The 27,267-nt window shown below is 46.3% G+C and overlaps 3 protein-coding genes across 7 annotated transcripts; 2 read left to right on the forward strand and 1 right to left on the reverse strand.

The window, feature by feature from the left end:
* Positions 1–469: 469 nt before the first annotated feature.
* On the reverse strand, positions 470–3,198 carry SNRPB (small nuclear ribonucleoprotein polypeptides B and B1). The gene is made up of 7 exons (XM_052683677.1): positions 3,075–3,198; positions 2,838–2,989; positions 2,093–2,204; positions 1,693–1,845; positions 1,175–1,313; positions 899–1,024; positions 470–650 (listed from the first exon to the last, which is right to left on the reverse strand). The coding sequence occupies exons 1-7, from the start codon at positions 3,075–3,077 to the stop codon at positions 613–615; spliced, it is 723 nt and encodes a 240-aa protein (XP_052539637.1). The 5' UTR covers positions 3,078–3,198; the 3' UTR covers positions 470–612.
* Positions 3,168–21,799, forward strand: ELMO2 (engulfment and cell motility 2). Of its 5 annotated transcripts, none has more exons than XM_052683673.1 (23): positions 3,168–3,263; positions 8,299–8,381; positions 8,948–9,074; positions 9,593–9,633; positions 10,090–10,162; positions 10,496–10,546; positions 11,367–11,548; positions 11,733–11,832; positions 12,066–12,217; positions 13,039–13,117; positions 13,741–13,776; positions 16,362–16,412; positions 16,733–16,855; positions 17,481–17,615; positions 17,982–18,086; positions 18,166–18,274; positions 18,926–19,062; positions 19,376–19,539; positions 19,642–19,754; positions 20,037–20,150; positions 20,489–20,571; positions 20,894–20,971; positions 21,491–21,799. In XM_052683673.1, the coding sequence occupies exons 3-23, from the start codon at positions 8,997–8,999 to the stop codon at positions 21,689–21,691; spliced, it is 2,205 nt and encodes a 734-aa protein (XP_052539633.1). In that variant the 5' UTR covers positions 3,168–3,263; positions 8,299–8,381; positions 8,948–8,996; the 3' UTR covers positions 21,692–21,799. The 5 variants fall into 5 exon arrangements, with proteins under 5 accessions (XP_052539633.1, XP_052539632.1, XP_052539634.1 ...); XM_052683672.1 differs by having other exon boundaries at positions 3,223–3,338; XM_052683674.1 differs by having other exon boundaries at positions 3,223–3,338; positions 20,043–20,150.
* An 85-nt stretch (positions 21,800–21,884) lies between these two features.
* Positions 21,885–27,074, forward strand: SLC35C2 (solute carrier family 35 member C2). Its single transcript, XM_052683741.1, has 9 exons — positions 21,885–22,025; positions 22,097–22,247; positions 23,688–23,751; positions 23,968–24,040; positions 24,213–24,381; positions 24,656–24,739; positions 25,029–25,204; positions 25,924–26,053; positions 26,188–27,074. The coding sequence occupies exons 1-9, from the start codon at positions 21,915–21,917 to the stop codon at positions 26,304–26,306; spliced, it is 1,077 nt and encodes a 358-aa protein (XP_052539701.1). The 5' UTR covers positions 21,885–21,914; the 3' UTR covers positions 26,307–27,074.
* The last annotated feature ends 193 nt before the right edge of the window (positions 27,075–27,267 follow it).

Raw genomic sequence — 27,267 nt, forward strand, 5'->3', positions numbered from 1 at the left:
CTCCTAACCAACTGAACAGAAAGCAGCCATAAGGCAAGACCAGAATACCAATATTTGTTACTAGGAGCATTGCACTTATATATAAACATCACATTGGCTTATTGCAAGCTAAAAAAACAGCAGCTTAATATAGAGCTTCAGTGATTACTATTAATAATACAAGTAGCACTGTCCTTACTGTACTCCAAGTAAAAGGGAGAATTCTGATTAGTAACCCGTAGCTTTGCTGCAGTGTTAATCTCTTGTTACTCTTTACTCTCCATATCAATTATCTTTCATCAGCTACTTGATAAATTTCTGTAGTATCCCTCAATTCCTAAAAAGGATATGAGTCAATATGGACCCTAGCTCCTGGGTCTATGGGAATAACTCTTCTGGCTTCAAACATGTTCTTCCTTCACACCCAAAGCACAGAAGCAGAATGTAATGAGTGCAGCCCTGAAGAGATCAGTACACTACTGATAAACTCTACTGTTTTCCAACTTTATTAAAAAGGGCAAACTTTACAAGCAGTAAATAGAAAATATACATAGCAAAGTTCAAACAAGTGATACTGCTCAGTATGTTTCCTTATTAGTCTTCTCACAGTTCTAAGGTATGTTGTAGAGGATCCTAGGGCCTTGGTGGACGCATGCCAGGGGGAGGGGGTCCTGGAAATAAAGAAAAAGAGTTAAATATTGAAGAAGTCAGAGGAAGAAAAACTAAAAAACCTGTGAGATCTTTTCCCGTGCACAAGGTGGCCTTGGGCCCCATTTTCAACACTGATAAATCTATTGGCGACTAGCATAGCTGGGGAGCCATTGAAGTGTACCACTCTCCAAATGTCAGTTTTTGTTTTTTGGTTTTGTTTTTTTTTTTACATTATAGCTTCTATGCAGGTAGGATATCTGTCACTCACCTCTCATTCCTGGGGGTGGTGGTCTCATGCCTGGTGGTGGCATTCCCATAGGAGCGCCTCGGCCAGGTGGCATTCCCATTGGTGGACCCATAGGTGGTCTCATGCCTGGAGGAGGACCCATCATTCCTTGAACCAGAGAAAAAACAAGTACATAAATTCAGCTGAACGCTAAAGGCCCTAATGGTATATCAGAATATAATCCTCAAAACCAGCTCTCCGTTGCCCATCTGGCCCCATAATGCAGGCTCCCTGCTGTTCCACTGCAGTAAATCCTACCTGGAGGAGGGGCTCCTCTGCTCATGGGGGGAGGAGGACCCCCACGTCCTGGTGTGTATTGAGTTGGGGCTCCTGCTATGCTAGCAGTGGCTGCTGCAGCAGCAGCTGCAACCGTTCCACGACCCTGGGGCGTCATCACCTGCAAACAACATAAACAGGTTCATAGAAAACCGTATAACTGGTTTATATTAATAACTTACTATAGCCAAAACTTACATTCTTAATTCCAAAAACTGTGCCAGTCTCCCCTTTATGTTTTAAGTAATGCTACAACCGTGTAATACAATTCCCTGAATACCACTTGAATTCAGGAAAACTTTTCTTTCAGCATGAGATCCAGAGTAACTAGGTGGAGTTGGTATCAAAATAAAAAGAAAACCCCACACCACCAAAAGCTCAAAGCTCAAGCATCTTGGTACCAGAAGTTAAGATTACTATTTTTTTCACGTTGCCAATTTTTTGCATCAAACCTTAGAATATACCAGACAAGTCCTTTTTAATGGGCCACGGTATCTCACCTGTTGGGATGGTCCTCCCACTCCTCTGACAGGGCCAGCTAATCCTGCTGGAGCCTGGGGCATGGGTGCACCAGCTGGTACTCCCCTTCCTGCTGCTCTCCCAACTCCAGGTCCTCCAGCAGCTCCAGCAAGAGGCACACGGGCAATTCCAGTCTGAAAACAGACATGCACACACTCAAAAATGTATCAAAGCAGAAGTCCTCAGGTTTTAGGAATCCCCACTTCTGTCCAATCAATATCTGAGGCAGTGAACAGGTGAACTTTCTGCAGTGGAATTTGCTGTGCCTGCAACAGTCACAACAGCACCTGGAAGTCTAGAACATGGCACAATAGCCATCTCTTCCAAGGCTACATCTACCAAACTTCCTTTTCTCCTTAGTTCTGCACTCATTCTGCTTACATCTTTTGGAGGTGGCCCTTCAACTGTCATAGACACCAAGTTTTCTCCTCGCAGCAACACAAGACCAAGGACTCGTTTTTCTTCCCGTTCCGGCTGTTTCGAATTCTTAGGTCTAACGAGAAAAGAGAAAGAAAACATTACAAGACAAAGAAAATCATGTTGTTCTTTGAACGTGCACCTGAATACAGAATCATAGAATGGTTAAATTGGCAGGGACCTGTACAGGTCACCAACCTCCTGCAGTGTGCAGGGGCACCCACAGCTCCATCAGTACTCACAGCCCCCCAGCCTGACCCGAGTGCCTGCAGGGATGGGGCGCCCACCTCATCTCTGCGCCACCTGCCTCACCACCCTTATTGTAAAAACTTTCTTCCTTACCTCCAATCTAAATCTCCCATCTATTAGATGGAAAACATTCCCCTTACCCTATCATACAGGCCCTATTGAAGTGTCCACATCCTCTTCTTTCTTACAGTAAGGATCTTAAGAACGTTAAGAAATCTCTTACAATACTGAAGGATACAGTCTGACTGTTCCATAGCTGAGAACCTGCTATGAAAACAAATTAACACATACCTACCACCCAGGCTAAGAACGCTGAGAAGCCCAAACAGAAGATGAACACCATCCCCGCGACTCTTTTTCCCCCAGCACGCTTAACGGGCTGTGATGGGCTACAATAGCAGCGCGGGTGGAGCTGCGCGGAGCAGCCCGGGGTTCCACCCGACCCGGCGCTGCCACTCACTTGATCTTACGGAACTCGTCGCAGTCGCAGAGGATGAGGTTCATGTGCTTATCGAAGGCCTTGAAGGTGCCGATGAAGACGCGGCCATCCTGCAGGATGCACCGCATGCGGTAGTCGATGTGCTGCAGCATCTTGCTGCTCTTTCCCACCGTCTGTAAGAAACCACCGTTACACCGCGCGTTACCGCGGGCAGCATCTCGGCCGGCCCGACCCCCCCGCAGCGCCAGCAAGGCTCACCATGGTTGCGGTTCTCTATGCTCTCCCCCGCCGCCGCACAAACGCCTCCCGCTCTACCGGAAGCAGCCCCGCACCGCACCGCCACTTCCGCCCGCCCGCACGCGGATCTCTGCCGCCGGCCCCGCCCCTTCCGCAGCGCGAAGGACGCGTTTCCGCCGCCGGCGGGGGCGGCGCTGCCCAGCTGAGGAGGTGCGGGGCGTCGGCGGGAGCTCGGAGCTCGCAGGCGCGGGCGTCGATGCGGGCGCTTATCTGCGGGCCCCGCCGGTAACCGCCGTAGGGAGGGCTGCGCTGGTCCTCGTGGACGGGCCGGGCGGCGCCGAGGGGGCGAAGGGGCTCCGGGGCCGGCGAGCCTCCGCTCGTCCGCGGGGGAAACCCGGCAGCGCCGCCGATGGGGCCGCTTCGCACCTGCGGGGCTCGGCTCGGCGGGCGGGGCCCGGGCCGCGGTCTCTATGGCAGCGCGCGGAGGGACGGCCGGATGCGGCGGCGCGGGGCCGGAGTTGGAGGTGCCGGGGGTGGAATGTGGAGCGGCCGCGGTAGGGTCGGGTGAACGGGGCCGGGAGCCGCTCTGAGGCCGGGCCGGCTGCCGGCGCCGCCGCCGCTTCCTCTCTGCCCGCGGTCCTTCCCCTCCTGGAGGCTCCGTGGCGGGGCTTCGGGCTGGGGCTGCGAGCCCGCTGCGTGCTGGGCCGACCCGCTACTGGAGCCGAGCGGGGCTGAACATTTGGACGGCGGTTCACCAAAACGAATCTTTCACCCCGTAGGTTGGGGTCTGGCCCGCCCCGGGCTATCGCTGACTGGCGTTACAGCCTTTTTCAGCTCTCTCGACTGATGAAAAATAATAAAGCCTTCTCTCTTTTTGCCTGTTACCACGTTTCTGTGTTTGCTAGGGAGTCCGTGCAGCTGTGCTGAACGTGGAGCCTGGCGCTGCAGCCCGCTCCGCTTTGTGCAGCCATAGGTGGCCCCGGGCTTAGGGTACCAGAGGCAGAGATCTGAGCGCCTGGTTCAGCGCTTTCTGCAGCGAATTGAGTTTCTTTGCTCGGTGTGTGAGGTAACCTGGAAGGCTGTACGCGGCCCTCAGGTCAGACTGCTGACTGCCGCCCTCTCCTGCTGCTGAGTTAGGAAGGGAGCTGCTCTGTAGTTGGTCACTCTGCTAATGGCACCTCCCCTCGTTTGGCCTGGGCTGTCCTTACCACCTGCTGGGGGCTCGCAGGGAATTGGCTCTGATGTTTTCAGAAGCTGTGCGGCCGTGCACTGGTTAACTGGAGGGTTCTACCAGGCAGCTTTTCTTTTTTTCATTGAATGTTCTTTCATCCTCCTCATTTTTATTCTGTGTGCAGCACAATTTGTTCTATCTGTGGTGAAAAGAAGATTGAGTTTGTGAATAGGGAAATTCTGTTTAAAATACTCCCATTTGTTTTAGCTTGCAGCTTCTCAGAAGTCTCTTGAATAGTGTGTTATAAGTGGCTCTGCTGATTTCTTCTTGCTTTGCAGCCCTGCATTGCTGATTCATATGATGGACCTCACTCTGTAAAAACACAGTAAATTTGCTTCTGATGGATTTCAGTTTGTCTGCTTTCTCCCTGCATAAAGCCTTGAGAATTGCTTATGTGAGATTTTTAAAAAAAATGTGCTGTGAGAGACCAGTAAGTAACTGATCACAGTGATTATGTGAAACTGTGGCAACTGCTTCTTCACAGTAGCTTCTGAACAGTTGTTTTATCAGATACATCACTGATGTGCTGCAAAATCTCTCTTCTGACATTTAGCATTGTCATTTTATGGCTGCAGACACACAGTAAAATCTTTTCTAAGAACTTGTCAGACCATCTCCTATTAAGTCACTGCCATGAGGTGCTCTTTGCATTCTTAGTCCAGTCTTTATTCTCCTCTATGGAGAGCTGCTGCTGCCGAGGGCCTGATCTGTGCAGGTGCTTCAAGATGTTGTTTTGTCCCAGACTGACTGAACAGTTTTTACCTTCTTGAGTTTTTAATTCCTCCTTGTTTGGTTATCTGCTCTGTGATGCTGCTGTTGAGTGAAATAGTCTCGAAGCTGTGTTTTATTTGCTAAGTCTGTTATTTTCTGAGTTTGTATGTAGCAGAAAACTGTGGAGTAGTGTTGAAAGTAGTGCAATAGGACTCGATTGGATTCTGTCTTCCCGGTGAGAATCAGAGGAGCTGTGGGTATTGTGTGCTGTCCATGGGAGCTGCAAGTGAGCCCCTGTGGTACTTCATGTGATGAAACACAAGATTTAATTTGTGTGAAGGATTTCCCATAACATCAGTGTCTTTAATATGTCCTCAAATGATCGTGTTCTCCACAAGGGAGGAGCCAAACTTTGTAAAGAGCTGTAAGGGCTTCTGCCTGCTGCAGTCTGGGCAGTTCTGCTTTGGCGTATGAGATGCTCTATTTCCTCATGTGCTGGAACAGCCTCTTTTTAAACTCCTGATGAACTTTCAGTTGCAGCACACAGTGGAAGCTGAAGTGTATGCAGAAGACTGTATAACAAGAGGCTGAAGGGAGAGGTGGCAATTAGATGCTAATTAATTGTGGATGTATTAGTAAAGCATTGCAGGTCCTGTTCTTAATAGTCTTTGAGCCTCACCTCTTTACTGTGTGTTTGCAGTGCTTTGAATGCTGGATGGTTTACATGGTTTCTAGCCACGAGCTAGTTCATTTGTGGAAAAAGTAATTAGCTGTTGTTCTTGCAAGCTGACCTGAGCGTTAGAGATGGTGTGTGCTTATGCTGCATGATTGTGATTTTTGAGGCTCTGAGGTTTATCACAAACTTCAGTTGCAGCATGGAAAGCAGTGAGTGGAAATGTGCAAACTGTGTGTCTGCACTTGTAGCTGGTAGATAGCAATCTGTAGGTCCTGCACATTTGGAGCTGTCGTGCAAACTGGCATTTTGTCTGGAGAATCTGAACGGTGCTGTGCTACCACTTCTATGGTAGTAATTGCCATAATGGGCTTAGAGAATTAGTTGATGAGCTATGCCTGTTCTGGGCTATTGCTGCAAAAGTCAGGAGAGTCTGAATGATTTGTGTGTGTGTGTGTGTGTGTGTACGGTTAAGGGAAAGGAGGCAAGAAAGATTGGCTCCTAGTTTTATTAGGCTCATCTTTGAGACAAAATGGCCAGACAAGTGCAGAGTTGTTATGACCAATGCTAAAGAATTCGTTGTTTTGATGGGCCCTCTTGGTTTTGCCTTGTTGTTTTGTCGCAGCATGCTTGGATGGTAGAGATGTCATATTTTTAGGATCTTGTGATGTGCAGTATGGCACACTTGGGAGACCTTTTCTGCCCTTGGAAGTAGCGGGTATTGAACTTCCTCTTGTGAAGGGACTGAGGATAAATGGATGTAGCATAGGCTTGCTATGATACTAACCCCAACAGAACTGTGTTCCCTTAATTCTGAATATAGTTTGGACAAAATTTGCCTCTGAATGAGTTAAAAGCTAGAGTCCAGCTTACTGGTTCCAGTGGGTTTGAAAATAGCACCAGCAGCTTTGTATGAGCTTAGGGTTAGAAGTTTGAAAACCTATGTGCTGCATGTTAGCGTGTATCTCTTAGCAAAGAGTAAATTGCCTGAATAAATCCCTCCTTGGAGTGAGAGACAGGAGCAAGGATAATCAAAGTTTGAGAAGAAACAGGAATATGTTACCATGTGCTTATGGTGTTTGAAGACAGTGTTTGCAGAAGGCAGCATATACTCAGTGCTTTCTGTTTGTAAGTGAGCCTAGCTAGCTCTGTGGGCTGCACAGGCTTCTTTGCAATACTAATGTAATTGAGCTCTTGGCTAATACTAATTAAGCAGTCTTCCTTTGTGTGACCTCACCGTGTTCAAGTTGGAGTTTTTTTTAACCTGGTGTGCATTCTCTGAAGGGCAGACTTGTTAAGAGAGAGGTAATTTATTGATTCAGAGTGAATTTTTAAGAGGGAGGTAGCTTGATTGTCTTCCCTCTAGAATTAAGAAGTCAAGTATCAGGTGTATGAAATTGCATATTAGAGTCAACCAGATGCACAAACAATAGAAATCTTTACATAAATGTTTTTCCTCTCACTGTCCTCAACACACGTTTAGCCTGATTGGTGCCCTGAGTCTGTTGCTTTTCCAAGGGCAGCTCTTTTGGGATTTTATTCTAAACTAATCCTGTGCTGCTTATCTGAAAGGCTGGAGGCATCATTTTGAGAAACTGGCAAAGCTGAACTTGACTTGAGTGGGTTATGGGTAATTTGACTTGAATCCTGCTCTTCTGCATGGCATCTGCTTGGTCTCAGTCATTCTCTGGGTTCAGAGAAGACATAAGATGTGATCTTCTCAGAAGGTTGTCTCAGGAGGTCGCAGCTCTTTTCTAGGCTTGGAGCCAGGGAAAGAAAAGCTGCATTTTGTGCATCATCTTAGAACTCTGAGTCAGGAAGTTGAGTAACCAGAGTGAGAAGATGCTCGCAGGTTTGTGCGTGTGCAGAAGCAGAGAAATCAGTGTGCCTGAGATGTTACGTGTCTATGAGGTCTTACCAGTCCTTGTTAGGGAAGGAAGAGGCATGTAAGCTTTATTTGTTGAGATCACTTGTGGTTCTCTAGGCCAACATCTTATACAGGCCAGGCACATCTTTTGTGGTAGACTCAGCAGATTTCATACCCTACTGTGTCCAAAGGCAGTGCAGTCATGTAGACCAGCTTCCTGTGCCAAGTACCTCTGCAGCTGCTCAGTCTTTGCTGATCTGTGGAAAGGTCTTCCATCTGTTCTTCCTTTTAGTAGTCATTCTTCTTGCATCAGGAAAGCTCCTAAGGTGGCTGGTGTCCCTTCAGATCTCAGCCTGTTTTAGCATCTCTTTGATCAAAGAAGTTGGGCAAGTATGTTAAGTGTGAAACACTGCCCCTGCCCTGCATCATCTCACCTCTGTTCTGTTCTTTCTCTCTGGGAAAGCTGAATTGGGTTGCCCCAGCAGGAGGTGCTACATGAGCTGGGGAATTGTAGTTTGTGTACTTATCTCCTTCTGGATTTTCTGGAAATTGAGTGTAAAGAAGAGTCCTTAAGGACAGGACTTTTGTGGCATATCAGATCTCATGTCTGGAAGCATGAAGCTGTTGTATCTGAGAGCTGCTGGGGGGAGAGTGTCAGCCTTCAATGTGACTTCCTCCCCGTGTCTCTATGGGAGAGAGTAGGGCAAGTGTCTCCACGTGGGAGGGGGTTGAAAAGGAACTGAACAAGTACTTTTCTTTACAGCCTCTTACTACCAGATGAAGCACAAACCACCGTGTCTGACAGCTGTCTGGGACCAAACCCTGAACACAAGCTTATGCTCTAAGGTAGATAAAGGAGTGGAAGATAGACTTCCAGAGCAGATGTTGAGTTGTCTTTTGTTCTGTAATGGGTGTTCATATTTTGACATTAGGGTGTTAGAGGAAGGGAGAGGAATAAAGCTAACTGTGGCTACTTTGTGTAGGAGTGTCTTGAATAGACAGAGATATCTGAAATTGATAACAGCATCTGTGATCACCAGCCCAAGGGAGGGAGGCTATCTGGTCAGAATGCCCCTGCTCTCACGTTCTGGTAGAAGCCAAATCTAGGGAACTCTTGTTTTGTTAGTCCTGAAAACTGACCATATGGAGTGGATGTTAAATGAGAGAGTTAGTCTCCTTTTTGTGTGAGAACTCTGGCAAGCTCTCAGAAATATACCTTAGAGATTAATGTTAGGCATAAAACTTCACAATGTTGTTTTAGTACGATGCCTTGGTCCCTAACATACCAAATGTTTTGTCTATGTTGAATACGCCCAGCAACCTGTAAGGCTGGTCTTCTTTTGAAGTTTGATGTCAAATGTAACAATTCAAATCATTTTCAGAGAGTTGCTCACTGTTTTTTCTCCTAACAGGTGTGGGGGTTGCATGCTGTTGTGAAAGCATCTGCAGGAGTCTGGAGCGATGCCACCACCTTCAGACATTGTGAAAGTAGCTGTAGAATGGCCAGGTGCCAATGCCCAGCTGCTGGAAATAGACCAGGTGAGATCTTGTAGCTAAATGGAGTAGAAGGGTATTTCTTCTATGCGTTATAACTTTAATGCTGGAATGTAGATGCATGGGAAGTGCTGAGTCCTGGCCTAAGCCACTGATTGAGCATCTGGGGAAAAGACCCACTCAGCCCTGGGAGCACAGGTGAAGGCAATTCAGCTGTGTGATTGGGAGGGGTGGAGCCTGGCTGCCCCTCTCTTAGACCCCATTTAAGGGCTGACTGCCACTGGGGAAGGATCTCTCTCTAGAGGTCCCTCTTTGGTGAAGCTTCCCCTGTGAACCTGGAATCTTCTGATACGGGTGTGCAATCTTCTTTTATTTTTCTTTTTTTTTTAATAGCACCTTTGTATTGTGCTGGTCCTTCCATTATTGTGCCTTTGTTGTAATGCCCTTCCCATTGTTTTGATCTGTCCAATTGCTACAGAAACACATAAATGGTTTATTTGTGCTTGAGAGTATAATATGGTTACTGAGAACTAACTCTCTCTCTCTCTCTCTCTCTGTTTTAGAAAAGGCCTCTTGCATCCATCATCAAGGAGGTCTGTGATGGGTAAGTCTACTTTCTGTCATGCAGAAAGTCTGTCCCCATGACAGGTGTTGCTGAGGTACTGTGGAAAGTCTTCTGATTGTCAGTGCACAGCTAGCATCGTTCATGTTGCCTGTTGCAGTTCTAGCCACAGAATGGGCCTGCGTTTATATCAGGGAAGAAGAGAAGCTCTAGAAAATAGAGGCTTTGCATCTTAATTTCACTTCTCAGGATATGTCAGTGAAAGCTACTCAGCATCTCTAAGGCCTGGCAATCTTCTTGCTGTTCTGGAAGTGCAAACATCTACTGACCTTGACTTAGAATAGGCTGAAATCCCTCATGCCAAGGAGAAGTCTTATGCCTTTAGGAGATTTAGTTACCCGTGCTAGGGTTTTGCTTGAATGTTCTTTTCCACCCACCTGTGATCAAGCTGCTGTTCCTAGTTGAGAGGAAGAGGCTTACATGTTCTTCCTCTTCCAGGTGGTCACTGCCAAACCCTGAATACTACACATTACGGTATGCCGATGGTCCTCAACTGTACATCACAGAGCAGGTCAGTCTGAGAGACAGCAACGTGTTGGTGTCCCAGGCAAGGGTGGAGGATGCCCTGAGCTAGCATCATGGAGCAATGCTGTTACTAATCCTTGAGAGACAGTATCTCTGCTATCAAAAGTATTCACTAGCAGGTGTTGTTCCAGTGAAAAACCTTGCACTTCTCCATTTGCATGCCTGTTGGTGCAAGGACCCAGTGGCTCAATTTCAATAACCTTAACAGGGTTATGTGGTATAGGAACCCCTTTACTTCTGCATGCAAGTGTGCACTGTAGATTCAGTTGCATCACTTTTCAGACACTTCTCTGTAGTTTCTGTTTCTTTTGTCTTTCAGACTCGCTGTGACATCAAGAATGGAACAATCCTGCAGCTGGCGGTCTCCCCAGTAAGTACTCCTCGCATCCCTTTTTCTCCTAGTGTAATGGGCTTTTCTTTGCCCATTTCTTCCTCTTTCCCCAGAACTGTAGAGCCCTTAACTTTCTGTGGATAAATCCAAACAGGCATTTTTATTGCATATCCTAGATTTGTATGTTGTAAGGCACCTGACTCTTATTTTCTCAATTCGAGTGCAGTTGGTATCTATCTGAAAGCAAGAGTACTGGACATCATGTAGAAAGAAAAACAATAGATAAACTTGATCCTCTGGGAGTTGTTCCTAGTGAATTCTTGTTACTGTAACCTCAGTAGTCACCTTTTGCAGATTTGCTGTAGCTTCCTTTTAAAAAAAATTCATAAACCATCTTGGGCAGCTGTCATGGCATGGAGTTGAGAACATGTAGACAGGAGGAAGTTACTTGGGCAAGAGATGCTTGGGAAGATATAATTGATCCATGTTTGGGAAGTATTAGAGAATGTCAGATGGATGCCTAAAGTGAGCTTGTACTGCGCTTTGAATTGGAGGGGTTTTTTTGAACATCATATTTCTTTAGTGGTTTTGGTCTAGATTTGTGTATCCACTTCCACTCATCTCACCAAGAATAAAAACATTTTCTTTTACATGTTAGGGTGAATACTTTTTACTTGCCTGCCTGTCACCAACAGCAGCCTTTTCTTAGTCCATCTTACAACTGGTGATTGCTGCTATTTACTCTGTCAAATGCTTGCATCTCTCTAGCTTTTTCCTGTCTGTGGATATGTCAGAGAATGTTGTTGATACTGACAGGACTCAGTCTCCAGTCTGTAATGCCATCATCTCTCCCTCCCAGTCCAGGGCAGCTCGCCAGCTAATGGAGAGGATCCAGTCACACAGTATGGAAGTCCGACTTGATGCCATGAAGGAACTGGCTAAACTTTCAGCAGATGTGACCTTTGCCACAGAGTTCATCAACATGGAAGGGATTACTGTGCTGACACGGCTTGTGGAGAGTGGGACCAAGCTTCTGTCCCAGTAAGGTTCCTGTATTCTATAACTCTGGAACAGGGGTATTGATTTAATAAAACAGGGCCTCTAGTAGAGGCAAATTTTGCTTGTTGAAGTAGCATTAAGCAGCTAACTTTACAGCAAATGCTTGTATAATAATTGAGACAAAATCTTACTTGTCTGTTGTATTGGTGACTTTTTTTTTTTTTAGTTACAGTGAGATGCTGGCTTTCACCTTGACTGCCTTCTTGGAGCTCATGGACCATGGTATCGTCTCCTGGGACATGGTCTCAATAACCTTCATTAAACAGGTGAGTTTGGGTAAAGGGGATGAGTGGATGCTATTTTTTTTTTTTTTTTGTGCTTTGACACAGCTTCCAGGACCAGCAAAATGACTCTTAGAAGTTGAATATGAACTGATAGCACAGCGTGATATGGTTCCATCTCAGCTTTCTGAGTCATATTTCCCTTACTTTGTCTCATTCACCACAAGGTTTGCTGGGTGGGCATCTGTTGTTGACCTTGATGGTTCATCTGGTTTTAGATTGCAGGATATGTCAGTCAGCCTATGGTAGATGTCTCCATCCTCCAACGATCCCTAGCCATTCTAGAAAGTATGGTGTTGAACAGTCAGACTCTGTATCAGAAGATAGCAGAAGAGATCACTGTGGGGCAGCTCATCTCTCATCTGCAAGTGTGAGTACCACCAAACAATGGTGTGATGCAAATCAGTTTTGTGAATCTCTGTTAATTTGCAAATACATACATTTATCTTTAAAACATATAAAGATGCTATCTTTAAAGTACTTCTAATATGATGTCTTACTTGAAATTGAAGATTTCTAATGTTTAAATTTAGTGTAACTCAGTGAAAACAAGAAAAAAATTGGGTTGAGCCAAAATGCTGGGGTTGGAAGGCAGTGCCATACGTTTGAGTAATCCTTCCCCATTAGTTCCATTGGCAGAGATAAAAGTGTTCAGTGGCTTCCATTGACATGGAGAGAAAAAGGACTTCTCTAGTAAGGTTTCTAGCTGTAGCCATATAACAGACAGCCCAGTGGTAATACAGTAGTGATGCCTTTCTCTGCTGAAACTGTCATGCTAAGCTCAGAGGTCTGCTGTGCTTCAGCCCACACAACCTTCTTGGTAATGGAGCTATACAGAAATTAGGAGAAATTTATAGACTGGTCAGACACTGGAATAGGCTTCCTAGTGAGATGATTGATGCCCCGTGCCTGCCAGTGTTCGAGAGGCATTGGGATAATTTTTATTAACTTTTTATTAACCCTGAACTGGTCAGGCAGTCAGACTTGATGATTTTTGTAGGTCCCTCCCAACTGACTTGTCCTATTTTATTTTACTGGTGATTTGTCAGATTTTGCAGCTCTGCAGGAAAGATTGGATGGCACTAAAGTAGCTTACCTGACTGCTTGAAATGCAAAAGAGCAGTAAATGTTCTTACACACAGGCAAAGGGCCTGTTATCATCTTATGATCTTCCCATTATTGTTTCTGCAGCTCAAACCAAGAGATTCAGACATATGCCATTGCCCTGATCAATGCCCTCTTCCTGAAGGCACCTGAGGACAAGAGACAGGTTTGTAGTTGCTTAGTTAAACCTAAATAATGCTTACTAAGTTACTTCACATTTACTGCTTGACTGCTGTGCCTTAAAAATTGCATTATTTGGCTGAAGCAGACCTCAGACCTTGCTAAGAACTTAATGCCATTCTGAAACAGCTGCTTATGGAGAAGAAATGTCCCATATAATCATTTGTTCTGGAGATACGTAAGGATTCTCAGAAATGAATTTGAAAGGCCTTAAGAGACAGAAAATAATAATCTGCACAGCATTAATTTTTTTTAAGAAACTGCATTCTGTATGGGAGACCAGTGGAAGGCAGAGGGAGGTCGTGGGTAACGTCCTTGATGTTGATGTGCTTACTTAACACGCACACACAAAAAAGGCAGCAACAGCAAAAATGCATTTCTGAAGTCATCTGGGGATATTTCTGATGGCAAATGGGAGAAATGAAGCACCTGCTCTGAGGGACCCTGTGACATCTCAGCCACATGCAAAATGTGTGTATGTCTGTATTGTGTAGCTTTGCTGTGTTAAGCCTTTCTTCTCCAGTGCCCTGTTTGTGTTTTTATTTTTCTGGACTCAGAGCTAAATCTTGTCTGCTTCTCTTTGTGCCTTTTTTTGCTTTCTGCCATCAGGACAAGCTGCTTAACCCGCTAGACCTGCCCATCACTGTAAGTAACTCAAGGCTGGGGGCTGGTCATGCAGAACCGTAGGCATGGTAGCTCTTCTCTAGTTATGCCTCCTTGTATCTTAGGGACAGTGCATACAAGATTCAGATAGTGGATGAGTCTAGGGAAAAAGATGGGGGCACTCCTGGGAATGTGCTCAGATTATGAAGGGGAGAAAAGATTCAGTAGCGTGAGAAAACTGCATGACTTGGCATGTGCACAAGGTGTTAATGATCATACAAGTCTTGCTTTGAAAATTGATACTATGCTATTAAACTAATCAGGTGAAACAAATTTAAAACTGGAGACAGTTCTTTAGAAATCTGTGTCTCCTTAAACCTAAATAATTCATTTTTTGCTGAAGGTGTAGCCCCTTCAGAAGGGGAACAGTGACCTCAGTAAATTTTGCATCATCATCTGAAATTAATCGATACACTTAACACGTGAAGATGAGAAGGAACATATTCCTCTGTAGGCAATTTAGCCTAGATAATAAATCTCATAGCAAACAATTCTGTAAGATGTATTACTTTTTTCTTTCCTTGAACACAATACACAAGGCCATGAAGGGCTATGAAGATGATTAAGGGACTGGAGCATCTTTCATATAGAGGCTGAAGGGGCCTGGTGTTGCTCAGCTTGAAGAGGAGAAGGCGTAGGTGGATGTATAAATATCTGATGAAAGGGAATAAAGAAGATAGAGACCAACTCTTCTCAGTAGTGCCTACTGATAGGACAAGCAACAATGTGCACAGTTTAAAACCCAGGAAATTCTGTCTGAACACAAGTGAGGGGAAAAAAAACTTATCTGTGAAGAGTGGTCAAATGCTGGAACAGGTTACCCAGAGATCGTCCTTGGAGATACTGAGAACCTGTCTGGTCACTGTACTGAGCAGCTTGTCTAGCTGACGCTGCTTGAACCAGGTGGATTGGACTAGAATGACCTCAAGAGGTCACTTTCAACCTGAACAATTTGGTAGTGCTGTGACCCCATCAGGCAGTGAAGTGGGTGTTACTGGACTCTGTGCTACACACAGGTCCTTTGGCAGTGGTTAGGCTGCGTGTGTGCTCATGCTTCTTACTATACTGTTAAGAACCATTTAAGTGTCTTTGTCCTTCCCACTGTTTCTGTGCTTCAGTCCCCTCTTACTTTCTCCCATGTGCAAACTAATTACTTCTGAGTAAGAATTCTTTGTGTTGCATGCATGAAAAAATGTTAACAGTGGCCCTTATTTTAGTAGAATAATGCCTCTTATGAGTCATAGTTAAAAATAATGACTCAGGGCAGTCTGAAACCACTTCCTACTTCATTTAGTTGCTTCTTAAGATACCCTCCACAAAAGCACTGGCTTATTTTGGTTGTAACATGAGTGCTGCTTGACTTGGAGCTGCTGCAGCTTAGCTATCAGTCAGCATAGCACTCTTGTTTTAGCCGGCTTCTGCTTGGAGCAGAAGTGATAATAGGGACTCAGAGTGAGGCTATTACATGTATTTTTATTTACCATACTACTTGTACAACCTGTCAGCAGGGTTGATATGAGCAGTAGGAACAGTCTTGCTGCTCAATCAATAGTATATTCTGAGTGTATTTGACTAAAACTGCACATCTGCTTCCAGCTCTCCATATGAATTGCATAGGGCTGTGAAGAGATGTGAGACTGGTAGTCCTTCTGGACCAGGTTGTGTATCATCCAATAGATTTTTCTCACTCAGAAATGTTGCTTACATCAGCAAGCTTCTGATAGTATTCCATCTTGATGTCAGCACTTGTATTGTTCTCCTAGAATGTGGAATGAGATTGCCAGTATTTCAGGAAGTGAATCTTCACAATTCACAAGGGAAGTGCAGGTTAGGTTTTTGCAGGTGTATGTGCAAGTGGTCCCAGAACTGAAGGCTTACAGCAAGCAGATACTTGTAACTGTTTATCATCGTGTCTTGATGGTTGGGAAGCTCTCCTCTTCTGGGGAAGGAAGCCAGACAGTAAAGGAAGCAACAGAAAAATTTCCTTTTATTTTTGTAAACTGGAGCAGTTCTTCAGATTGTCCTTAAATTGACTCCTAAACATCTTTTTAGGAACTGAAACAAAGGGCAGTGCACGTTTTAGAGGGCAAGTTTTGAGATGGATGAGAACTGAACACTGTGTCCTCTGGTCCTTGTTATCTTGGGTATGAACTTAGGTATAGAGAGATGGAGAATATTTACTGAAAGAGCCTTTTGTAGATCACAGGTTCTCAGGGCAACCCACAGTAGCCATATCTTCTGATACCCAAGTATTGTTAGATGTTCAGTGTTAAGCTAAATTTTCTTCTATTCTTGGTTTACCTTAGTGCCTTCCTCCACATTAATGATGTTTTGTATGGGAGCCATCCATGAATTGTGCCATGGTAAAGATGACCATTGCATCCCAACTTAACTGCTTGCTTTGTGGTGAGACCCCATGCTAAATTGACAGTCTGTGGTGAAAGCACTTTGTCATTTGTCAGCGCTGTCTCCGATTCATAGGCTTCATTCTTTTCCTCCTTTCTGCGTGATGTGGACTTCTTGCTTATGTTTCACTCATTTTTGTTTCATCTCTGAATCTCCAACAGGAAATGGCTAATTCATTTGCCCAGAAGCACCTGAGATCTATAATCCTGAATGTGAGTATGTCTGAAAAGGCTGAATGCTTTCTAATGTTTTCTTAATAAAAGTCTCGCTTGTGCACAGTTTAAAGTCTGCTGCCATCACAGCACTTCAGGAAAGTGAAATTGGATCTACTTGTTCAAAAGGGAGTTACCAGCCTGCTTCTTCCTGCTGTTAGAGAGCGTTATCGTTATGCTTCTGATGGAATATGAGGTTAAACAGTTGAACCTTCATATGCAGAGATGTAGATGCAACCTGGCATATTGCCTGCAGCTAATACTTCCCTGTCCATTTGTATTATATTCATTCCATCCCTTCTCTTTTTTTTCTTTTGCAGCATGTGATCAGAGGAAACCGCCCAATTAAAACAGAAATGGCTCATCAGCTGTATGTGCTGCAGGTCCTGACATTTAATCTTCTGGAGGAGAGAATGATGACCAAGATGGACCCCAATGATCAGGTCACTATTAGAGCTGATAGAAAGTAGAAGGGGCCTTATTCCTGAGATGCTTTACTCTGCTGAATTTGCAGCAGACTGTACATAAGGTGAAACTGCTGCTCACACTGTGGTCTTTGAGCTTCTCGTATGCTCATGACTGACTTGCCGTGTGCTGTGGGGCTTTTACAGGTACAGTTGTTGCTGGAAGACATGTATTTTCCTGACCAGTGTGATGCTAGCTGTCAAACTGATTCCTCTGCCTCAATGGAGGGCATGTCCTTTTTCATACTTTTCTTTGCAATGTGCATGGAAGCTGGACAGTTATTAAGAATTCTGTTACTTAAGTATTAAATACACTGCAGTCTTAAACAAGAAGTACCTTAGCATTATCTGAATCCTTAAAGATTGCCTGTAAGTAAACCTAGGGCACTTGAAGGATAACACAAATGAACATGGTGTAATATCCATTATACTGAAACTTGCCATTTTGAACTGGGTTGCCTCATTTTATGTAATGTCAATGACCTTTGGCACCTGCTTGTGTTCACTGTGTGAACTCTGGAGAGAGGTGGGTTTTGTGTTATGGGGAAAACGGTGCCCTGCTGCTTGCTTGCATGTTACCATTTCCTTCCCTTCCGTCCCTCAGGCACAGAGAGACATCATATTTGAGTTGAGAAGAATTGCATTTGATGCAGAGTCTGACAGCAACACCATCCCTGGCAGTGGAACAGAAAAACGCAAAGCCATGTATACCAAGGACTACAAGATGCTGGGATTCACTGTATGCACCTAGAGAGTGGGATGGGGTGGAGGGGGAGCAACAGAAACAGCTGTTTGCTTCACCATGTTTCTATATCTGACTTGTAGAAACTCAACTAAACTCAGATTTCCAGAACAGATTATTATGATCTTACTGTTTGGATAAGTGCAAGGGCTCATTAGGCACATCCTCTGAAGATACTTATTCTTGAAGAACTCAGAATTGGCCTCTTTTCTAGAAAGTTTAGATAGCAGGTGTCCTAGGTTATCTGTTGGCTAGATGTGAGGGAGTACTTGATAGGCAGGCTGTGGTAAAATGAATTTGGGAAAGAGTCTCACAACATTTCTTTGGGCTAATTTCTTTGGTTTATTTCTGCACGCTTTGCAGAATCACATCAATCCAGCTATGGATTTTACTCAGACTCCTCCAGGGATGTTGGCATTGGATAACATGCTGTACTTGGCCAAGTTTCATCAGGACACCTATATCAGGGTAAGTAAAGCTGCTGTTCTTTGCAAGTAGCAGCACCTCAGCAACACTTCTGGCTATTTCTTCTGCCCTCTTCCTTTAGATTGTTCTGGAGAACAGCAGTCGAGAAGATAAACATGAGTGTCCCTTTGGACGCAGTGCCATTGAGCTTACCAGGATGCTTTGTGAGATCCTACAAGTTGGGGAACTCCGTAAGTCACATTCCCCTGCAGTCTCCTGAGTGACTGGGCTGATGTTTCCTGGGTTAACATACAGATTGGTGAAGATTCCTGACCATTTGTACTTTAGTCTCTTTTCTGCCTTGTAAGGACAGGGGTAGCTTGGAATTGCATTGTGTTTCCCCATAATACTAGTATTGAATTTAAATAAGAAAATTTGTTGTATGTGTTCTGGTTCTTGTTAAAAAACTGAAGCAAGTGGAAGACTCCAGCTTTCTGAAGCTTCGTTAGGATGCTGTAAGAAAATCATTCTAGAAACTATCATAAATGTAAAAGTCAAGTAGCTGTGAGAGTCTCAAAAAAAAAAAACAAAAACATTCTAAAGCAATTAGCAACTATAAGAAATTCTGTCAGAGGAAAATGGGAAACAACTGCAAGCAGTCATCTGGGGAGGCTAGTCCAAAAAGGGTGCATCCATTGCAGAGGCTTGCATGATGAAGTCTGGGGATAGTTGCCATAGTTCCCAACAGACTGCCTATGGGGAGACAAAGCATTGAACTGTCCTTATCTCTGTAAGTACTATTGTACACCACTGCCTTTCTGTCGCTGTGGTGGATTGTAGTTACTTCTATTAGCTGTTGTTCTGTATATTCATGTGATGGTGGTTTCTGTTTATTCCTGAAGCTAATGAAGGCCGGAACGATTATCACCCCATGTTCTTCACTCACGACCGTGCATTTGAGGAGTTGTTTGCCATTTGCATCCAGCTGTTGAACAAGACCTGGAAAGAAATGAGGGCAACAGCAGAAGATTTTAATAAGGTCTGTCAGAGTGAGGAGGCCTTGTAGAATTGTTTGCAGAACGGTGTGTTCGCTCATCCTTGGTTGCGTGACAAGTACACTTGGATAAAGAGATGGGGGTGGAGAGTACATCAGGGCTTCAATGTGGGCTGTAAAGGATAGTCCAATCTTTATTTGGTATGACCTGAGACCATTCTTTAGTTTGGATCTTCAGAGCCACTAGTACACTGACACTCCTGGCCACGGCTACGTTTTTTGATGCCACTGAGCTGAGCCCTAGATCTTTTCTGCCATTAAACAGCAAAAGTGTGACTTCTCACCCCGCCTATTTCAGGTTATGCAGGTTGTGAGGGAACAGATCACACGGGCTCTCCCCTCCAAACCCAACTCTTTGGACCAGTTCAAGAGTAAACTGCGCAGCCTGAGCTATTCAGAGATTCTGCGACTGCGCCAGTCTGAGAGAATGAGCCAGGATGACTTCCAGTCACCTCCTATTGTGTAAGCAGCCAACAAGAACAGTTCCCTGTGCCTGTTGTTGTCACTAGTTCCTGCTTACTCTTCCTTTGATTACTTTGATGCTTACTCTTCTTTGATTGCCAGGGAGCTGAGAGAGAAAATCCAGCCTGAGATCTTGGAGCTGATAAAGCAGCAGCGGCTGAACAGGCTCTGTGAGGGAAGCAGCTTTCGAAAAATTGGAAATCGCAGAAGACAAGGTGAGGTGACAGCGTGTGCTGCGTTTCTTCACGTGAGCTGTAGGCAAAAAACACCTAATGGATTAACTTGTCAGCAGCGTGTTGCCAGAAAGGGAAGCTGGCAACCTGATCTGTCTGTAGCAACCAGTAGTTTGGGATGGAAGAAACGTGTGTTTCTGAGAATGCAGCCATCTCCTCATAAACAGCCAGTAATGCTGAGGAATCGAAGGGGTAGAGAGATTGGTCGGTGGCTGTGAGATCTCAGGTGAACGATCCTGCTCAGCCTGCTCTATTTTTTCTGAGTTCCAGAAAGATTTTGGTATTGTCGCCTTGCTCTGAACCACAAAGTGCTACACTATGGAGATCTGGAAGACAATGCCCAGGGGGAAGTGACCTTTGAATCACTGCAGGAAAAAAGTAAGTCCCAATTACCACTCTCTGAACACAGTAAGTGTTCTGTGTGTTGCCATCTAGTGGTTCTAATGAGGACCATCCCAGAAAAAAGGATGACTGTGGCTGAAGCTCCTAACGACCATGAGATACATATTTGACCCTTGCACAAATCCTTTGAGCTCTGTCAGTTGCTTGGCATTTCTTAGAACAGACAACTGTAGGGATGTGCTGCTCGTAATGTGTCTTGGAAAACTGCAGTAATGAGTTAGAGAACAGGAAAAATGCTCAGTTGCAAAGACAAAACGAAGTGCTGTCTCTTGATAAGTGTTTCCTCTGTGTGAGTTTTACTTTTCCACTGTTAGTTCCAGTTGCAGATATCAAAGCCATTGTCACGGGGAAGGATTGTCCACACATGAAGGAGAAAAGTGCACTGAAGCAGAACAAGGTAACTGCTCTGTTTTTTGCCTATAAATAATACCTAGAGGTATGGAGATATGAAGGCCAGAAGCAAACATGAAGAGCAATTGGTGTTCTCAATTGGCAACTTCTCATTGCCCTGCTTCAAAACAGAAACAAAAAACAAAACAATTATCTGGAGTTTTTTCATATGATTGAAGTGTGCTGTGAGCTTTTATGTTGTGTAGGCCACTAATGCTGCTATAGGGAGGTGTACTGAGCTGCAGCAAGACTGCTGTTCTTGTGTGAGCATTCTGAAAGCAACGTGATGTTTTGTTCCATCAGTGAGTGAGAGATTCTTTTCCATTCAGGAAGTGTTAGAATTGGCCTTCTCGATTCTGTATGACCCAGATGAGACCTTAAACTTCATCGCACCTAATAAATATGAGGTAAGAAGCACAGCAATTAACTACAGAATCATGAAATAATTCTTGAGTTGAAAGGAACCCACAAGGCTCATCCAAGCGAACTGCTGGCTCCACACAGAAAAAAGCACAATTCAAACCCTGTGCCTGAGTGTTGTCCAAGCTTGTGGAACTCTGGCAGGTGTGTGGCCATGACCACTTCCCTATGGAGTGAAGGGACAGCATATAAAACAAGTCTATTGCAGGAGACTAAGCACAGTCAGTTGAGCCTCATTGAAAAGGCATTCTTTGTTTTGTCCCATTTAGTCCCTTGTTCCTTCTTGCTGTTTGCTTTTTGTGCTGGTAGGCCCCACTAGAAGCTCTTGTCACTCCCTGTGGAGCCTTGGGCTCACGCTTACCACCTCTGGGTTTCTGACTTAGTTTGGAATCTGTGCGCTCTGCTTTGTTGTTTTTCTGTTGGGTTTTGCAGTTTGCCCCCCTATTTTGGAGCTGTGTAGGGGAATCAATAATGCCTGGAGTTGTCAGCTGTCCTCTTCTCCGCAGTACTGTATCTGGATCGATGGGCTTAACGCTCTCCTGGGTAAGGACATGTCCAGCGAGCTGACAAGGAGCGACCTGGACACGCTGCTGAGCATGGAGATGAAGCTGCGGCTGCTGGACTTGGAGAACATCCAGATCCCCGAGGCGCCGCCGCCCATCCCCAAGGAGCCGAGCAGCTACGACTTCGTGTACCACTACGGCTGACGGGGGCTGCGGTCCGGCCCGCTGGAAGCTCCCGGTGCGCGGCCGTCCCGGGCGTTCGGCCGCCGTGCGACTTTTGTACGAGTTCCAATAATAACCAATAGCACGGCAGCGGCTCCCGGGCCTCCTTCCTTCCGCCCGCCTCAGGCCCCGCCTTCCGCCGCGTCGTCAGCGGCGCGGCCCGGCGCTGCTCCTCGCGGCGCTCCGCGGGGCCCCGGGCGGGCGCATGGGGACGGGCGCGGCGGCGCTGGGCCGGGCGGCGCTGGTGGCGGCGCTGGTGCTGCTGTACTACGGCTTCTCCATCGGCATCACCTTCTACAACAAGTGGCTGATGAAGGTGCGGGGCGGCGGGCGGAGGGGCGGCGGGCAGGCGGGCGGCGGCGGTGACGGCGGCTGTCGGTCCCGCAGAGCTTCCCGTTCCCGCTGCTCGCCACGCTGCTGCACCTCCTGCTCATCTTCGCGCTGTCGGCGCTGTGCCGCGCCGTGCTGCGCTGTCGCTCCGGGCGGCCGCCGCCGACGCTGTCCTGGGCCGAGTGGCTCCGCCGAGCCGCGCCCGCAGGTACGGGCGGGGATGGGGCGGCGCGGGCTGCCCGCGGCTTTGGCCGTGGTTGTGTTGCGTGCGGGATGACGGCAAATACCTCCGGCCGGGGAGGTGTTCAGACGTCGGTAGCGTCTCCCTGAGCCTCCGCTGAACGGACCCAGCCCTCGGCCTCTCCTCGTGGGAGTCGTACCGCTCCGTTCATCTGTTTGTGGGTCTGTGCTGTGCTCCTGCCCTTTGTGTTTCCCTTGTACCGGGGGCCCGGTGTCGGGCTGCGGCCCCACCAGTGCTGAGTAGAGGGCGAGGATCAGTTCTGTTGATCTGCTGGTGACACGTGGCCCAGAAGTGGCTTCCTTAGCAGCAAGGAGGGCACGCTGCTGCCTCCTGTTCACTGTGGTGCCCGCTGGGTCTCTAAGGTCTACTGGAAAGCTGCACTCCACCCGGGCAGCCCAGCACCACTGCTGCCTGGGGTTGTTCCTTCCCAAGTGTGATTACCTGCCCCTATCCGTAGTGAACTTCATTAGGTTTTTGTGAGCAAAGCTCTCTGGCCTGTCAGGATCCCTCTGGGTGACTGCCTGACCCTCTGGTGCATCAGCAGCTCCCCCTGGGTTCACGTGGATTTACTGAGTGCCCTTTGCCCCATCATCCAAATCTGTAATGAAGATACTGAGCAGATCTGGACGCAGTATTGACACCTGGGGTATCCTGCTCATTACTGCCCCCCAGCCGCACTCTACCACTTATTGCTGCCCACTGGGCCGTGCTGTGCGGTCAGTTTTTGATCTAGCTGACTGCCCATCCAGCCCATGCTTCAAGAGCTTCATCATGTGTATTTTCTGGAAGTCAGAAGTCTGGGAAGACAGTATCCACTGCTCCCCTCTCATCCATCAGGACAGTGATTTCATTATGGAAGCTTATCAGATTGGACAGGCAGGATTTCCCCTTGCTGAATCTCTGCTGACTACTACGTGTGATTTTCTTCTCCTTCACATGCCTGGAAATGGTTTTTAAGAATACCTGTTCCATGAGGTAATCTCAGCCTTTTGCTGTATGTACTGTGCCTGGAGTTATTCCTTCCCAAGTGCTCCTTGCCCTCATCCTTGTTGAACTGTGTGAGGATTTTGTCAGCAAACCTCCCCAGCCTGTCAAGATCCCTCTGGATGGCTGTGTGAGCCTCTGGTAAACAAGCTGCTCCTCGCAGTCTTCTTCTGAGCCCAGTATTTCTGTTATATTAGCAGCTTTCTCTGGTTGGAATTTAGCCTTTGGCTTCAACTTGAATCACAGGGAAAAGGATAGAAACAAAGCTGAGCATATCCAGGCTGTGCTGATATTGAAAAGTTAGTGAGAAAAGAACCTTTCTTTTTTTTTCTGGCTCTGCTCTATGTTTGTGGTCAGTTACCAGAGTTTTCTTTTGTGGGGTGGAAAACAATTAACTTCAGAACGTTTTCTTTGATTCTTCAGCTTTGTCAACTTCCTTGGATATTGGGCTGAGTAACTGGAGCTTCCTGTATGTCACCGTCTCCCTGTGAGTACAGATCTCATCTTCCTTGGGAGTCATCTGGTGGGGTTTGGAAAGTGCTGCTTTGGGGTCAGTATCTGGAGCTGCGTGTGGCCCGGTGGGGTTGGCATGCAGGAGCTGTGTTAGGCTGTCTGGCATCATAACACTGATCTCCTTCCCAATAGTGCTCCGCTGGGAAGGACTGCATTGGAAGATAACGGTAATGTATTTTGGTCTTTGCAGCTACACGATGACCAAATCCTCTGCCATCCTCTTCATCCTGCTGTTTTCACTGCTCTTCAAGCTGGAGGAAATGGTAAGGGGTGCAGTGCTTTGAGGAGGCTGAAACTCAGGCGCAGGGAGGTGTGAAATACATGCATGAGAAACATAATCAGAGCAGGAATGCTATTGCGTGGATGACTGAAAGAGTTAACTGTCTGTTCAGCTCTAGGAGACCTTGTAGTGATTTTGTGTTTGCTCTCACCCAGAGGGTGGCATTGGTGCTGGTGGTTGTGCTCATCGCTGGGGGGCTCTTCATGTTCACCTACAAGTCCACGCAGTTCAACACACAGGGGTTCATGCTGGTGCTCTGTGCCTCTTTCCTTGGGGGTGTTCGCTGGACTCTCACACAGATCCTTATGCAGAAGGCTGAACTGGGTATGTAAAGAGCAGGAACTGGGAGGCGGTGCTGGCAAAAGGTGGGGAATAAGGAGGCTGTAACTTAACTGCAGAAACAAAACCTCTTGTCTAAGGGACAGCGTTTGAAACCTGGGATGGGGATCGTCTGTTGGTGGGTAGTAAGGATTCTTTGGCCTCTGCAGCAGCATCAGCCTGGGCATTGCAGAGATTTGTATCTACATGTAGTACTAATAGCTCGAGGAACTGTTTACTCTGTGGCTTCTTGTTACCATTATTGATTCTCTTCTTGCAGGGCTCCAGAACCCCATTGATATCATGTTTCACCTGCAGCCACTCATGTTCCTGGTGCTCTTCCCTCTGTTTGCAGTGTTTGAGGGTGCGTGAGTTAATTAGGAAAAGCAGGGGTAGCTTAATAGAGCTGTTGGGAGTTTGCTTAGCTGATTCAAGATGATTCATGCAGAGAAGTGAACATCTGTGAACTTTACAAAGCAATCCTGGAGTTACAAGGACCAAGATATAATTGAAGTAGAATATCACAGAGCACATAAGAATTGTAGCTTGCCACGCTTGTGGAAATAAGGGGAACACTCAAGCTCAACTGAGCCTTTTGGGGGGGGTCCTGGGGGTTGGGAAGGGTTCTCTGCTACTCACTTTCTTGTTCCTAGGCCTGCCTTTGTCCATATCAGAGAGGCTCTTCCATTTCCATGAAGCAGGAGTGACGTTCTGTATGGTAGGAAAGCTGTTGTTGGGTGGAATTCTTGCCTTTGGTCTAGGCTTTTCTGAGTTCCTCCTGGTTTCCAGAACATCTAGCCTCACCCTTTCTATTGCTGGCATTTTTAAGGTAAGGCATGGTTCCTGTTCTAATACTAAAGGGCAAGTACTGAGTCGCCCCTAACAAGCCTGATGTGGTGGGAACTTCCTTACAGCCTCAGAAGTCATCTCCTGTGATTTTTATTCTCCTCACGCAGGAACTTGATGCTTTGACTTGCTGTCTTTGCAGTGAGGGCTCGTGTTCCCTGCTGCTCTGACAAAAAAGGACAGAGAAATTAAATATGTTAAGATCCAAAGTTTGGTGGGATCTGGGAGAAACTAGAACGTGTGGGCCTCATGAGTGATGGAGGGTGTGGGAGGGAGGAGAGTTAAGAAGAATGTTTTCTTGCATCAGACCTGGATAAGGTCTGGTAAACCTTACCCCCAGGTAAACCTCTGGTTTATCCTTACCCAGGTAAACCTCAGCCTGGTTTGCCATGTTCTGTCCTTCCTTGACGAGTGCAGCGCATGTACTTCTGAGCTAGTTGGTGACACGTGAAACTCAGCTATGTAGTAATCCTATAACTTCCAGATTAGATGAGTAGTTCAATCAGGGGACATAAAACCCCCACTCCCAGTTTGACAGGTCGTTCTGATTCTGGAATCTGTTTTTAGAACTTTCTACACACGGAAGAACACTTGGTGGAAATCAGCAGCCTGACATCTTGATTTAGGCTTGAGCTGCAAAATAACTTATTCACATCACATCAGGTCCTGTGCTGCTACTTGTCATGTTTTTTCTTTTCACAGGAAATCTGTGTTTTATTCCTTGCCACACACTTGCTGGGAGACCGCCTCAGTCTCTTGAACTGGCTTGGCTTTGCTGTCTGTCTGTCAGGAATCTCCCTTCATGTCATTCTCAAAGCCGTAAATTCCAGAGGTGATTCTGTTTTCAATACCTTTGTGTTTCTCTGTAGGTGTTCTTGCAGTTTCACCAGGAGCTGCACCTGATTCCAGCTGCTTGCCAGCAGCAGGGTTGAGCTGGCTTTTAGTAAATGAGCTGTCTGCACACAGGTGAGAAAACACTGAATCTACACAAAGAGATGCACTCTGAGCCTGACCTGGAGCTGCTGCTGCACCACGCTGAACATGGGGAGGAGGAAGAAGATGTTGGAACCCTACAACAACATTGAATGAACGTGAAGCAGAGTCCCCTGCTCTGTACTTACCAGGTCTGTCTGACAACTGCCTAGGAAGGAGGGCCAAGATTCTCTGTCTTTGACTTTCCAAAGGGGAATGAGGGTCCAGTGGGAGTCCTGCTGTTGTACTGCGGTGCGAATGCTGCACAGAAAACAAGGAATATGCTTTGCTGGAGAGCAGACTTGGAAGATGAATCCCAGTTCAGCAGAAGTGAATGGTGAGACTGGGAAATGCTATAGGAAACTTTCTAGGGAATCCTGAAGGCTTTATATTGACATTGTAGACCATGAACTGCGGATCAAGTATGGACATGTCTGGACTGCAGGCTGAGTGGTTCCAGGATGGTTTTAGTGGTGTTTAGGCTTTAGCTCCAAAGAGGAAGGTAGGTGCATCTTCCTGTGCTTGTTTTGTGGTTCTGGCAAATGGGAGCTCCTGTCTTTGTGGGAGCAGATAACTGCATGTAATTCCCAAGACTTGTCCCAGTGAGAAAGGGCCTTTGTGCTTGGTGACCTTCATGTATGTATGAAAGAGGGATGCTTACCTATCTGCTGGTATTTGGGACCAATTAAATTCAGCCAAATTATGTTGGGCAGAGAAAGAACAAGGGTGCAGGGAGTCCTGCTGGCCCTACAGCCAAGGTGGCAGAAGGTGCATTTAGCTTGAGCAGTAAGCTTTTCAGAAAGTATGTGAGTATTTTTTATGTCTGGTTGGTTGGTTTTGGTGGTTTGGTTTTTATTTTCAATAAACTAGTTTTCTGATTCCCTACTGTCTGCACATTATGTAGCTGTGCTTCAGCAAGCAGAGATCATTTCTCTTTTGAACTTTCTCTCAGACCCACAGTGTCCTTTCTACTGCATGCCCAATTGATTTGGACAAATACTTGCTCATCAGCAGGTTGCTTGACCTCTAGGATTAGGGGTCCTGTTTGCCAGCTGAGGAGGATTTGCCTACCTT

This window comes from Tympanuchus pallidicinctus, unplaced genomic scaffold (genome assembly GCF_026119805.1).
Source record: "Tympanuchus pallidicinctus isolate F22 unplaced genomic scaffold, pur_lepc_1.0 scaffold20, whole genome shotgun sequence".
Lineage (NCBI taxonomy): Eukaryota > Metazoa > Chordata > Aves > Galliformes > Phasianidae > Tympanuchus > Tympanuchus pallidicinctus.